This window comes from Neomonachus schauinslandi, chromosome 1 (genome assembly GCF_002201575.2).
Source record: "Neomonachus schauinslandi chromosome 1, ASM220157v2, whole genome shotgun sequence".
Taxonomy (NCBI): Eukaryota; Metazoa; Chordata; class Mammalia; order Carnivora; family Phocidae; genus Neomonachus; species Neomonachus schauinslandi.
The window spans coordinates 126,932,690-126,946,688 of NC_058403.1; the positions used below are offsets into that span (position 1 = coordinate 126,932,690).

General features: G+C 40.6%; 1 protein-coding gene across 1 annotated transcript in view; it reads left to right on the forward strand.

Annotated features, from left to right (window-relative positions):
• The first annotated feature begins 586 nt into the window (after positions 1-586).
• The window catches only part of CPNE4 (copine 4), a 348,218-nt gene continuing 334,805 nt past the window's right edge, over positions 587-13,999 (forward strand). Inside the window, exon 1 of the mRNA XM_021678784.1 lies at positions 587-766. Coding sequence (XP_021534459.1) covers positions 587-766 — 180 coding nt within the window. The remainder of the gene's footprint in view (positions 767-13,999) is intronic.

Genomic DNA, 13,999 nt, shown 5'->3' on the forward strand with positions numbered 1-13,999 from the left:
CCACACTTGGGGCAGAAAATCAGTTTCTGGGCCTCCTTCCTGGAGCTGGCTGGCTGTTGGCATCTTGAGAAGGTGGGCCAGTGTTAAGAAAGGGAAGTTGGGATGGTGTCTTCGGGTAGGACAACATTCTTCTCTGTGCCATCACACAAAAGGAAGAGGAGAACTGGATTTTTAGGGAGTCTTAGAAATGTGGAATGTGATTAAATCGATTAGCCAACAAATCTATAAGATTTCACACAAGCCAATGCACTTAATATAGAGCTGGATTACAGTTTGCACGATTTCATTAATTTTATTTCACAAACTAGAAATTTTACTATGCAAATGTATGCAAATCGTATAGAAAAATAGCCTTTTTAACCAAGCGCACCAGCACCTGTTGGGATTTCTCGTTGTTTCTTTGGTTTTGTTTGTTCGTTTTGCTGGCACTGTGCCACTGGGGTGGAAAGTGAAATAATAAATACATTCAGGGCTTGAAATTGTTTGTTGAACAATATCCTGAAAGGTGATTGGAAGGCTTTCTCCTTGGACAAATAGCATGGTGATTGCTGTGTCCTTTTTCCCTCTCTTTCTTGCCTAAAACAGAATGAAGAAGATGAGCAACATCTATGAGTCAGCTGCCAATACGTTGGGAATCTTTAACAGCCCCTGCCTGACCAAAGTTGAGCTGCGTGTGGCATGCAAAGGCATTTCTGACAGAGATGCTCTTTCCAAACCAGACCCCTGTGTCGTCCTCAAGATGCAGTCCCACGGGCAGTGGTTTGAGGTAGGCGTTTCCAAGGAAGTGGACAGAAGCATGGCTGGGGGATCTGTTCAAAAATGTGTTTGCATTTCCTGTCTTCGGGTGGTTTCTTTTGATCAGATGGAAAATTCTTGAAATGAATATGATCACATTTCTGCTTGTATAGTGATGTTCTGATGCGGCGGTTTTAATGCCCTGGATATTTTGACATTTACCCTTAATCTGTGTGCTCACTGTGGATTTAGGGACCCTGGGGAAGAGCAGGGAGGATTGCCTTTCAGAGGCCACATCACACAACATTTATTTTGGGGAGTAAGAACTTAATATTAGCTACATTCTACTGGGGGCTCATCAAGGGTCAGGCACCGTTCTAACTACTTTATGTAAAATAACTAAGTTGGTCCTCACAACCATCCTCTGAGGAGCAGAGACACACGAGGAAACACAGAAAGGTTAAGGATTTGGCCAAGATCATTCAGCTTGTGAATGGAAAATCTAACATTTACACCCACGCTGTTGGGCTCCAGAGCCTGAACTCTGTATTGCTATTTTATACTTAGGATGGGCACCAGCGTGTGTGGTCTTGGTGGTTTGTGTGGCAATATTGCAGCTTGAATTTTGCAGTTGGCTTTTGTTCATTGATTTAAAAGTCAAAACAGGTTGGATGAGGACTGTTTTTTTATGTTTTGTTTTGTTTCATTTTTTGTTTTTGTTTGCTTTAGGTACCTGGTCTGAGTAAGCAATGTTTTAAAGCCCTGTTCTGAGGTGAATGGTGGGATAGGGGGTGAGGCAGAGGGAAAAGTAATTATCATCTCAAAGGGCACCAGGTACTCCATGGAATTTGGAGAAGGGATTTGAAGCCATGCTGAGCAGCACAATAGTAGACAGCTACTTGCTTTGGGTCCCTTACAGCAAGCTCCTCAAGTCTTCAATACTTCTCCCACCTGTTTGCAAATAGCTGAAAGATGCTCTTCTAGGGGGTAAAATTTTCCATTCCACGGAAGAAAGAAGGCTCCAAAGGCCTGAGAGGCAGCATGTTTGGTGGGTGAGCTGATGAATTTCAGGTGGAGGCAACTTGCATGGGGGAATGCAGGACAGATGAGCAATTTGGGGGTCTTTAACCTCAGACTTATCCAAGGCTTATATTGTAAACATGAAACAGTGTTCACGGGTATCTTAATGTGTAATATCTTTTTTTTCCTTCTAAATAGTTTCATTGACTTTGTTGGTGGGTTTTATTGTTTTTTATTTTTTATTTAACAGAATGAAATGGCAGCCTGCATTAGAAAAAAATCACTCCTTGAAAGTTAGAGGAAAGAAATTAGAAAGAATTCATCTCCTAATGCCCCCTTTACCTAAGTCAACTATTGTATATATGTCTTTTCCTCTGGCGTTCATATTCTTATATGATTCTTATCGTACATATAAAATTTTCTTTCCTCATCTTATTACTAATAGTATGTTTTTCTGTATTGATGTAATATTCACAATTATAATTTTAAAGTGCATAATATCCCAACACATGAATTTATTTAATAATTTTCCTTTTTTTCACTTCGAAGTCGCTTCCAAGAATACCCTGTTTTAAACTGCAGTGAACATCTTTGTGCATAAGAGTTTGAATGAGTTCCTAGGAGACATTGTCAAAGGTACAAAGGATAGGAAACTTTGGGGGCTTTTGGTACATATTGCCATGTTGCTTTTCTAGAGTGCTCTATTAAGTGTTACTCAAAGTATGGTTTGCACACAGCTACCAGCTCACAAACTCTTTGTTACTGGTGCGCAGATAAGAAACTTGTGTCCCAGTGTAAATTGATTCACTGCTTCCTTCATTTAAAAAGTCTTACTCTTTAAAAACAATAATGTCAGTTAAACTTCCAGCATACGTAGCGATAGGCTGATTTATAACCTGGCACTTTGAGAAACACTTCTGTAATATACTTTACACTCTTTTAACAATATACGTTCAGGATACAGTTGGAAAAACAGAGCCCATACCAGATAACTAATAAAGGATTTAATTCAGGGAACTAGTAATAAAGGAGTTGGAAATGCTGAGAACTAAATAGGGGCAGTGTGGGAACCCATGCATTGACAGGAGCCTGTCCCTTTGCTTAGGGTGTGGTAGTAGAGTGCTGAGGCTGGCTTGTATAGGCTTGTGAAAGCTGACTCTTGGTATTCGGGAACTTTGCAAGCAGTTTTGGTGTGGGTATTCACACCACAGACATTGGCAAACATTTTAAATCAGGGTTCACCTTCCACCCAGAGCCAACCGTTACACATGAATCAGCAGACCACTGGGCAAGAGGGGCCAAAGAAGGAGATGGTAGTACCATAACCAAGCAGCCATCTAGCACAAGCTGGATCCATGGAAGGGGGCGCCTATCTGGTAGGAGCAAAAGATAGAGGAGATGCAAATGGTGCTGGAAATGCTGCCTGAAAGGGAGAGGAGGATACCCCAGCATCTGCCTGCCTGTCGCTCTCATGTATCACATTAGTGCATTCCATTGATCAAATCTTGATGGAAGCCCGTTTACAAGGTTTGCATGGAAAGGGTATAGAATGCACTTGAGAACAAAGAGGTAAATGACCAGCACATAAACCTTTGACAACTCACAGTAACTTGAATAATCATTCTCCGTCTCAGCAAGTAATGCGTATTTGTTTACTGCTAACACCTACTTTTCAGTACAAATTCAGCAAGTGGTCTTATGCTAGGAGTTAGAAGCACACCTGTGTGACAAGTTAAAAACATCTGACAGTCTATTTAAACCATGTGGCTACTACTATCTATGTTCAGTGAAGGCTAGCAAACATGGACAGTGCACTGGGATAACATTTATTGATGCGTGCATTTTCCTGTGTCTACCCCTCACAACATGTCTGGATTTACAGAGAGATTTCTATGTACACAGTTACAGAGTTGAGAGAAAGCCTTGCAGAAGAGAATTCATGTTGGCTCTGCCTATGTCTTTTTATGGGGAAATCTGGTAATTGCCTAAGTGAAGGGGGGAAGAAAAAAAGGCAAGCTAATTTGCATGACAAAGAGATGGTTGGTGGGGGTGAGAGAGAAAAGCAGGGTGAGCTTATCTTTCAGAGGGAATTTTGAAGTTTGGCAGAACAGACTCTCTCTAGATCAGCACTGTCCAATGGAACACCCTGTGATGATAGAAATGTTCTCCATCTGTGCTGTCTAGTGAGGTAGTCCCTAGCCACATGTGGCTCCCGAGCACCTGAAAGGTAGATGGTGTAACTAAGGAACTAAAATTTTAAATTATTCAATTTCAATTAATTGAAGGGTAAATGTAAATAGCCAGTGTGGTTCCAGAGTCTCTGGTGTGCTAGAGAATTTGGCTGGGCTAGGAAGAAGAGGAAAGGGAGTTTGTAAAAATGTTATGGTAGGCTCTTAATTTTACAACTTTAAATGGTTTTTGGGGAGATGTAACTAGAGATTGACATTTCTTTTTTATTACTTGTGATTGCTGGCCTGTGCTTTTGTAATGGACTTGCAGTGGGGAAAGGGCCCCATTTTGCCCTGGTTTACAGCTCAGGTTACTACTGCAATAGTTAGAACAGCCTTTAGATGACCTTCCCGTATGGAGGGGCGCTGTTGGCTTTTTAAATTGGCTGTAGCCTGTTAGCACTGGAAGAGAACACTGGCCTCTAAAGTGATCATGAAACTGTAAACCTGATTTTTAGACTCAAAAAGACCTACAGTCTGACCTTCTGTGCTGTTAATAGTATTAAGGGTCAATGAGGATAAACCTATGTCTTTGAAATATTGGAAATCAGTTGGTCTGAAATACACAAGAGAGTGTTGCTCTTTGCAAACCAGCAGAGTTTGGATGACTATCTGAGGAGTGAGAAGAGGGAGAGGATACTTTTGTTTTCTCCCGGAATATGGAGGTGAAACTTTCAGTATTTCTTTAGTGGCCATGATTTTAACTGTCACAAAGGAAGGAAAAGAATACTTGTAGATTGGGGGGTGCCTGGGTGGCTCAGTTAAGCATCTGCCTTTGGCTCAGGTCATGATTCCAGGGTCCTGGGATCGAGCCCCAAATCGGGCTCCCTGCTCAGTGGGAAGCCTGCTTCTCCCTCTCCCACTCCCCCTGCTTGTGTTCCCTCTCTCTCTGTCAAATGAATAAATAAATAAAATCTTAAAAAAAAAGAATACTTGTAGGTTGGAAATGCATTCGAAACTGAGAGTTTTAGACTTAACATTTAATTTCCTTAATTTGGAATCATACCCCTTTAAAAAAATCCTCCCTGCATGATGGCAATTGTATATGGTGCAGTATAGTGTAATGGTATATAGACCACATTTTCATTTTCCAATGAAGAGTGGAAATAATTTCCTCCTACCTTCTGGTGAGTCCTGATGTGTTCACTAACTTTTGGAACTAAACATCATAGCCAAGTGGGAAAAATTAACACTTCTCAGGGATTCAAAAGACAAGGGCCCTTGTGAACTAAAGACTTTTATTCAGTTTCCTGGAGTGTATGTTCAATCCCCTGGGCATACTGGGTGTCCTCCATGAAGCAGAGCTAAGCCCACAATGCCATGGCCCTTTACAGAAATCCTACAAATGGCATGTACTTGTCTTCATGGGAAAAAGTCAAATTATTCCCACACTGTAAGGATGTTGCTCCAGTCACCTTTAATTCCATTTTCACATTTAATTTTAATACACAGTTATTGAGTTCCTCCATAGGAAGCTCTAAGTAATTCTGAAAACTAATTACCTTTGGATCAATTCCATATGAAAGCATCTTGCGTTGGTGGTATAGTGGTGAGCATAGCTGCCTTCCATATGAAAGCATCTTATATGAATCATGTGCTTTGGTAGATTGTTGGTAATAACAGTAATTGGTAGTAATAATTAGTGTGGTTCTATCTAAGAGTTATCAGTGGACTCCGACGTAAGGTTATTATTACTTATAATAATATATCCATATATTTATATTCACAAAGGCCATCTACCTATATTATTTCATTTGCTTCTTATAATAGTTTCATGAAAAGGTGTTAGAGACATTGAAATTAACTCCAGCATCTATTGGGTATCATGAAAGGACATGGTTTGTACCTCAAAGACCTCAGAGTCTCCTGGAAGAACTCATTGGGTCTTAGGTTCAAATGGTCGTATGACCTTGAGGAAGAAGGCTCAAAACAATGTAGGGACTTAAATGAACTCTTCCTTTCCCTGAACATGTGGTGGGTAGATGTTTTATGGCATCTCAGCCTATCTATAACCAATGTTGTGGGTGGACTCACACTGTGGTTCTTATTATGATTGCAAGATGTCTTTCAACAATAACCATCAGGGAACTTTGAAAAAATAAAGGTTTATTACTTACAGGAACTGGAAATTAGATAGCACACCTGGGGCCACACAGCGAGGTCTTGGGTAGAATGAAAGAGAGGGAATGTGCACACAGGCCAGGGGTTCTGTTTTTATTGGAGTTGAGGGTGGGGACCTAGGATTTGGCAGGCTCACTCATTATTGATGAATTTAAAATGTAGGAACGGGAATTTAAAGTGCAGGAAGGGAAAAACAAGGGGCCCAAATGGTCAGTTTTCAAAATCAATCAAGATTCCTGAAACAAAAGTCATCAGTACGGGGAGGTGGCCTGGATCTTTATGAAGTCCTGTGGCTGGCTATGTGTTTATTTGTGATAGTCCTCTTTGAAGTGGATGCCTCTTTGAAAGCCTCAACAAGAGGCCCCTGGGTGGCTCAGTTGGTTAAGCGTCTGCCTTCCACTGAGGTCATGATCCCAGGGTCCCAGGATGGAGCCCCGTGTCTGGCTCCCTGCTCAGCTCCCCCTGCTTGTGCTTTCTCTCTCTCTCAAATAAATAAATAAAATCTTAAAAAAAAAAAAAAAAGGTTTTGAAAGCCTCAACAATGGAAGCTTAAATCAGGCACCTGCTTTACCAAAAAACAAAAACAAAACAAAACAACCATCAGGGCTTATATTACAGCAGACCATCTCAAGGGTGCATAGGCTACCATTATGTGGGGTGGGGATAAAAATAAATTGCTCTTTCATCTCGCCTTATTTTCATCCTCTCTCCCCACTCCCAGCCCACCCAGGTGTAGGGTGTGGTTGCCATATGATCTGACATCCCTGCTAATTGCATACAAGGGGAAATATGAGTCCGTGGTGGTGAGCTTGCCAACTCCCAAATAAATAGGATGTGAACTTTTTCAGCAATTCGCTTTTGGCTAATGGGCTCATGGACGAGTTCTGTGGAACAAGTCTCTTTCATGTTTGGGACAGGAGTGAGCCATCACCCTTTTGTGTGTGAGCCCAAAATAGTAGTTTTATCTGAAGATGAAGCCCAAAATAGTAGTTTTATCTGTAACCTGTAACAGAGATAATCAATTTTCCATTGCTCCAGAGTGCTAGAATTTTATAAAAATGGGTCAAATACGAACATTTGGGTGATGACAAAATAAAGTAGCCATCTATATATGTTGATACCAGCTAGGAAATCCATCATTTTACATATATTCTTTCTAATCCTCACAACTACCCTGCAAGGGAGACTCTACTAACCAGGTAAGGAAACTGAGGCTGAGCAGAATTAATGAATCACCCCAGGTCACAAAGCTAGTAAGTAGTAAAGCTGGAATCTGGTTGAATCAATATATTTTCTTTACCATACCAGAGGTTGCAAGCTTGAAGCTGGAGGCCTCGGTCTAGTCCTACACATATTTTGTTTGGCCTTCATGGTGTTCAGGCAAGTTTGTATTGTTTGACAAAACCTAAAGATCAGGATATTTTTTCCTAAAACTCCAGATTTCTGGTTTCTGTGAGTAACCAGAAAACCTGGCAACATGGAACCTTTAGTCCTCGTGTAGCAGTGAGCTGGATGTGGGTAGCAGCTGCCCATCTCCAGAATATGGGTTTGTTGTCGTGCTTCCTGCTGGCCTGCCTGCCCTCTTCACTTACCCTACTAGCATGGCCCATGTGGGTATTTGAGTTTTGACTATACTCCTGCACCTGCCCCGGCTGGGTCTCTGAAACATAGTTAACCTCTCAATTGTGGACACAGACAAGAGCTGAGAAATGAAAAATTAAGTCAATTATAGCATTCCCTCTGGATATCACAAACAACCTCCTTTTTCGAGAGATTTTCTGTTCACACTTTGCTGACTTGCAGCGTTTCGGTAGCTAACACCTAGCATGAAAAATGATAAAAAACAACAGTTTTCTTCAGTTGTTCACAAAGTTTTCACTGTGGTTTTGCATCAAACTCCCATTTGGGAAAACTTTGATGCAGCTTACTACCTCCCCCTTAACACGTCCTTAATAAGAATAATTTCTTTCCTTTAAAAAGGTGATATTAGAAATCTTACTCGAAGCACTGAATAGAAAACAAAATGAAGCAGTAGAACCAAAAAAATATTTCCTCTGATGTGACCTGCTACCCGCGGTCACATCCCTTTGACCAGAGACTGCAGTTGAGTAAAGGGAAAGAAGGAAACTGCATTGAGTAAAGGGAAAGAAGGAAACTGCATTTCATAAAATGCCAAGTGGCTTTCTTATCAATGATAGTTCAAAATTGTCAATGTCATGGCGTCTGAGAGCAGAATTGCACAAGATGGGAAATTGGGGGCTGCAAATGAGGAAAAAACAATTTGAACTGAAATCTTACGTTGACTATTAATTCTCTTATGTGCCTTGGAGATGATTTATCAGCTGGAAGAATAATGTCTGGCCTCCTGAAGAGAGGAAAGTGCCATGACATGGGCTTCATTGCCTCCTTAGCTTGAAGAGCCGGTGAGCCACACTCTGGACATTCAGACGGAGCACTGGTCGCCATGGCTTTTTATAAGGTAACTTGAGTCTCATGAGAGTATTTGGAAGATGATGTTGCAGTTCAAGGAAAGAGCTTCAGGAGGCATTTATGATTTAGAGCCCTCTGCCTCTAGCTTAAACCACCTTCAGCATCTCCAAGGAGATATTTTCAACACGGTTCCTGGGTTCCTATTTTAATGTTTAACTAGACTCACTGCTGATAATCATCTCCTTAAGAAAATCATATTTCCTTTGTAATTTCAATCCGTTTACTCTTTTTTATTAAGTGTAATGGTGGTTTATTAATGACGATACCCTAAAATATGTTGGGAATAGTTATATGCCATATCAGGTAATCCCCTAAGTACTTTATATATGTCATCATATGTAATTACCAAAACAACCTTACCATTTGGGCCCCATGTATATTTTATAGAGAGACACAGAAGAATTAAGTAATTTGCTCACAGGGCACCCAAGTGTAAGTTGAGGAGTCATAACAAATTGAACCCAGACGGTCTGACTCCAGAAACTATGCTGCCACTAATCCTTCATTGCCCTCCTCTGAGAATAATGAGTGCCATTCTCCAAGTGTATGCCATATGCCATGCCTTTACATGCATATTCATATAATCCTCACGACAGTATTAGGAGATGGAGGCTGTGCTTACCCATTTTACAGGTAAGGAAACTGACACATAGGAAAGTACATGTCCAAGGTCATGAGAAGAGGAAGAAGTGGCGATAGGATTGGAACCCAGGTCTTTGTGTCTCCAGTACCCATGCCCTGACTCTGTGCCTCTCTCATCCTGGCCTCTGCGGAAGTAGAGTAACCCCATATACTATGACTAGTCATTTAAAGTGAACATGTTTGAGGTGCCTGGGTGGCTTAGTCGGTTGAGTGCCTGACTCTTGATTAAGGCTCAGGTCATGGTCTCAGGGTCCAGAGATCGAGCCCTGTGTCAGACTCCTTGCTCAGTCTGGAGTCTGCTTGAGATTCTCTCTCTCCCTCTTCCTGGGCCCCTCCCCCCACTCATGTGCATTCTAAAAAATAAATAATACATAAATAAATAAAATAAAATCTTTAAAAAATAAAATGAACATATTTTCCTCTCCTCAGAGAATCCAAAAGTTCATTTAAAACTGTTTGCATTTATCCTTTTTAAACAGAAATTAAGTTTGTTTTGGTAAATACTTGAAACATCCTCCTCATCCTCCAATTTATATGGTTTCAGCCTAACTTCCTAAAGGTTTCCAATGGTGCATGGCATAGAGGTCCTGAGCTCAGGCTATTGAGCCAGACTATCTAGATTGAAGTCTTAGCCCAGCCATCGTTAGCTGTGCCAATGGGCAAATTACCCAAACCTTTTTGTGCCTCAGTTTCCTCACCTATAAAATGGGTATCCTAGTGGTACTTACGTACCATTATGAGGATTAGATGATTCAATGCTTGTAGTATACTTATAATAGTACCTGATACAATAGAGTTAGTGCTCAATAAGTGCTATAATTATGGAACATTAGTCATTTTTCGAGAACTGTTTTCTAAATAAAGACGTGCTGTTTGGTCCTCAAGTTTTCTGAGGACTGATGCAATTAAAATAGCCCTGTGACTAGAGGCAGAACAGGAGAGACATATCTGGAGGTCACTGGAAAAGTAAATTCTGGGACACTAAAGTTGTGACCATTTTATTGATTTTGCATCCCTAGTATCTACCACAATGCCTGACAAAATAGATGCCTGTCATTCAGTAAGTAGAGGAATTTCATTTCCATGGTCCATTTCCCCATGTTCACCTCCAAAGACCCTTGGATGTTTGAGGAGCATCCTGTTCTTGTTCAGGAGAATAAGAACCCAGCTTGTTAGAACTCCCCTACACCATTAGGCTTATTCTTTTTACAGGGAGATCGGATTTTTGGTGCCTGAGGAAAGAAGTTTGATTTAAAGGGATTTTCTTTATGTGTTTGTATGTAAATTGTATAGGCAGCATTGTAACTGTGTTGAATGGAGTCATGAGATGATGCTTGAAGGACATTTCCTGCCATTCAGGGATGCGGACCATGGAATAGTCTGTAACGAGGCTCTATTAGCCTCTGTTTCTTTCCTTACATCTTTTTGGTTTTAAACTTCATTGTGTTCCTCTTCTTTTCTCCTCTCCCCTTTTCTTCCTCTGGGAAGAATGAAGTGGAGAGGGGCAAGGAGAGCTGTAGCTGTGATTAGTGTTAGAGACTGGGGTCTCCCTTTGTCTTCTCCACCCCAGGCTCCATCTGGATTTATCCTCCTCCTGGAGGAGACAATATGGGAAACAGAGTAAATTATGTGAAAACACAGCTTCCTTCCACCTAGTTTTCTCCTCTGTGTGCTTCAAAAGCAACCTGAGTGTAGATGAGGTAGCAAGTTTTTCTTGTTGGTTTCCAGGGATTAAATGGGTTTTTTTTTAAAGCCATAGAAATTCCTGGAATGAGATTGAAGTTCTTCAGTGTCTTTATTTGAAACTTAGGGCACAAATAATTCTCAACTTCCTCCTTCTGAGTCACCACATCGTTTGCTTTGAAAACTTATAAATAGTGTTCGGGGTGGAGGTGAGGCTAGCTACTTTGGAGGTACTGCAAACATTTGTTTGAGATATAAATATAAATACAATTTTTTTGCTTCTCAACTTTGATGAGGCAATTTGCATATAAAATACAACCAAAAACATCCATTTTGGATGTGTAGTTGGATGAGTTTTGACAAATATATACACCATCCCATCCCAATCAAGATATAGAACACTTCCTAGAATATGTGTTAATATTTAAAATATATAATGGGGGATGCCTGGGTGGCTCAGTAGGTTAAGCATCTGCTTTTGGCTCAGGTCATGATCCCAGGGCCCTGGGATTGAGCCCCACATTGGGCTCCCTGCTCAATGGGAGTCTGCTTCTCCCTCTGACCCTCTTCCATCTCATGCTCTCTGTCACTCACTCTCTCTCTCAAATAAATAAATAAAACCTTAAAATATATAACTGGAAACAACATAGATAAGTTTCAACACATCAGAAACCACTAACTCTCAGATTGTGTTCCCACTGATTGACATGATAGTAAGTGACAGAAATTTCAACTTATATATTTATACTAATAAAAATCACCTTTAACTATTAAGTATATTGGGGTTCTGTGTAAGATTTTTAAGAGAGGAAAATATGGTTCTATAGCTAAAAAGCATTTGAAAAGTCAGAGAAAGAGTACCATAAGAAGAAAAATAGACCCAGAGCTGGTTTAGCTCAGAATCAAACTAAATTATTTATGTTGTAACTCACCAGGCTTCCCATCAACCTGAAATCCCTGTGGCTGACAACTTAGGAAGCTGCCATAGTAGCCAGGCTTGATCTGAAGTCAGTTTGGAAACATGACTGAGGTCCAGCACAGGTTAACTATGTGACCTTAGAAAGTCACCTAACATCTCTGAGCCTTTCCTACTGCCTTGTGTCTAAATGGTTGTTGTTGGGATGAAACGATTGGTTGGCAGGACAGTGAAGTGGCGGACGCTACCCACTCTGGAATCAGACCACTTGCGTTATCCATATAACCTTATGCAAATGCCTCAGCTTCCCTGGGCCTGTGTTTTCAACATCTGTAACACAGAGACAACAACAACAAAACCCTATTCTGTGGGTTTATTATAAGGATGAAATGAGATGATACATAAGAGTTGCTTAACATAGTACCTGGGTTATGGTGAGTGCTTAATAAATATTAAATGCCATAACGTTTAAAGCAGAGAATGTGTGCAAAACTAATGTGGTTAGCACATCACTTAGTGCTCAGTATATGGAAGATATTATCAGGTAATGCCTACTTCAAGGTGTGTTTAAAGCAGCGACAAGGTTTTCGTCTGCCACCCAGCCCAACAAGAATTCTTGGTCCCAGTCATCTGTGTAAAATAAGAGAACTTTCAGTGAGAAAGTTGAGCAAGTCTTTTTAAGTTTCTGCCAAGTCTCTGACTAGCCACTTTGATCGATTGGTTTCAGCTCCCCTGGTCAGGAATTATCTGAGACTCCTCATCCCCTGCATTCCCTGCATTTTGAAGAAGATGGATAGACTCAGAGAGACTTCATTCCACTTGTCCACGCTCTCTAATCTGTGGACGGGAATCAGAGAGGCCATGCTGATAACCTTTCCTTTCCATCTTTACTTCTGTGCCAACACTAGCCCCCACTATCTGGCAGTCTCGGGGAAGAAAAATGTTCCCTTCTGGAAACTCCAGATGTTTTGGGGGTCAGTTTATAGGCTAATTAAATATTTTATCTTGATTCAAGCTCAGAAATGTTCAGCTCTCTATCTTGGCTCGTCTGTTTTCAAACACTTGAATTTTCAAGGGCTTCCTCTCATCTGAGAATTTAGTCTTAGATATTTTCTTCTTGAATGTGAAGACTAGTTCTTCTTGTTGAAAGATTACAGATTTGGAACTGTGTGTCGAAGCAAGAAATAAAATACCCTTTTAACCATCCTTTGGTGAATTCTAGCATTTTCAAAGCAGCTTCTAAGAAATGGATTTATGGTGGGGGAACCTATTTAAGCTTGCCCCTATTGAAGATTTACTTCAGCCAGTTTGTTCCAGTGACTACTCTTGCATAACAGTTAGCCCCAAATTTAATATCTTAAAACAATCATTTTGTTAGGTTCCTGGATTCTGTGCATTGAGACCCCAGACAGGGCACAGTGGGGATGGCTTATCCCTATTCTACAATGTCCAGGGTCTCCGTGGGGAAGCCTGGAAGGCTGGCAGTGTTTTAAGTCTGGGGTTTCAAATCATCTGAAGGTGTCTTCACTCTCATGGAAGGCTAGAACTTCTGATTAGAGCATCTGCATGTGGCCTTCCATGAGTAGTTAGTCTCTGGCCAAGGACAGAAACCCATCCTTTTCATAGGAAGCGTGTTGAATGTTTGCCACACAGTTAAAAAAAATCTATATCTGGAAACGTTGATTAACTAAGGAGCCCCATCTTATTATTTCATGATCCTATGATTATCCTAAAGGGTGTAGGTAGGGGGAATGTAGGCATATTTATCACCTTAATTCCCATTTAGGGTACTGTCTTAGAAGTTTGAAAGATACAAATATAGAACTTATAAAAGGAACAACTTTTTACTCTGAGTGTTAAACTTAGGAAATGCATAGCTTCAATAAGTACAACAGAAAGAAAGTATAAGTTGAAATCTCTCTCTTGATTTTGAACACCAATTTAAAGACTAATGTATATATATGCTACCACCACTAGATATAATACCTAAGAAGAACGAAAAAATAAGAGTCACTGGTATATACATAGTCCTCCCACATTTTCTTTCATTGATTCCTCACAGCAGTCTATTAAATTCAGTGCTATTATTTTTATTGCCAATTTACAGATGAGAGAACTGGAAATCAGGGATGTCGTACCAATATTTCCAAGATTATATGCTCAG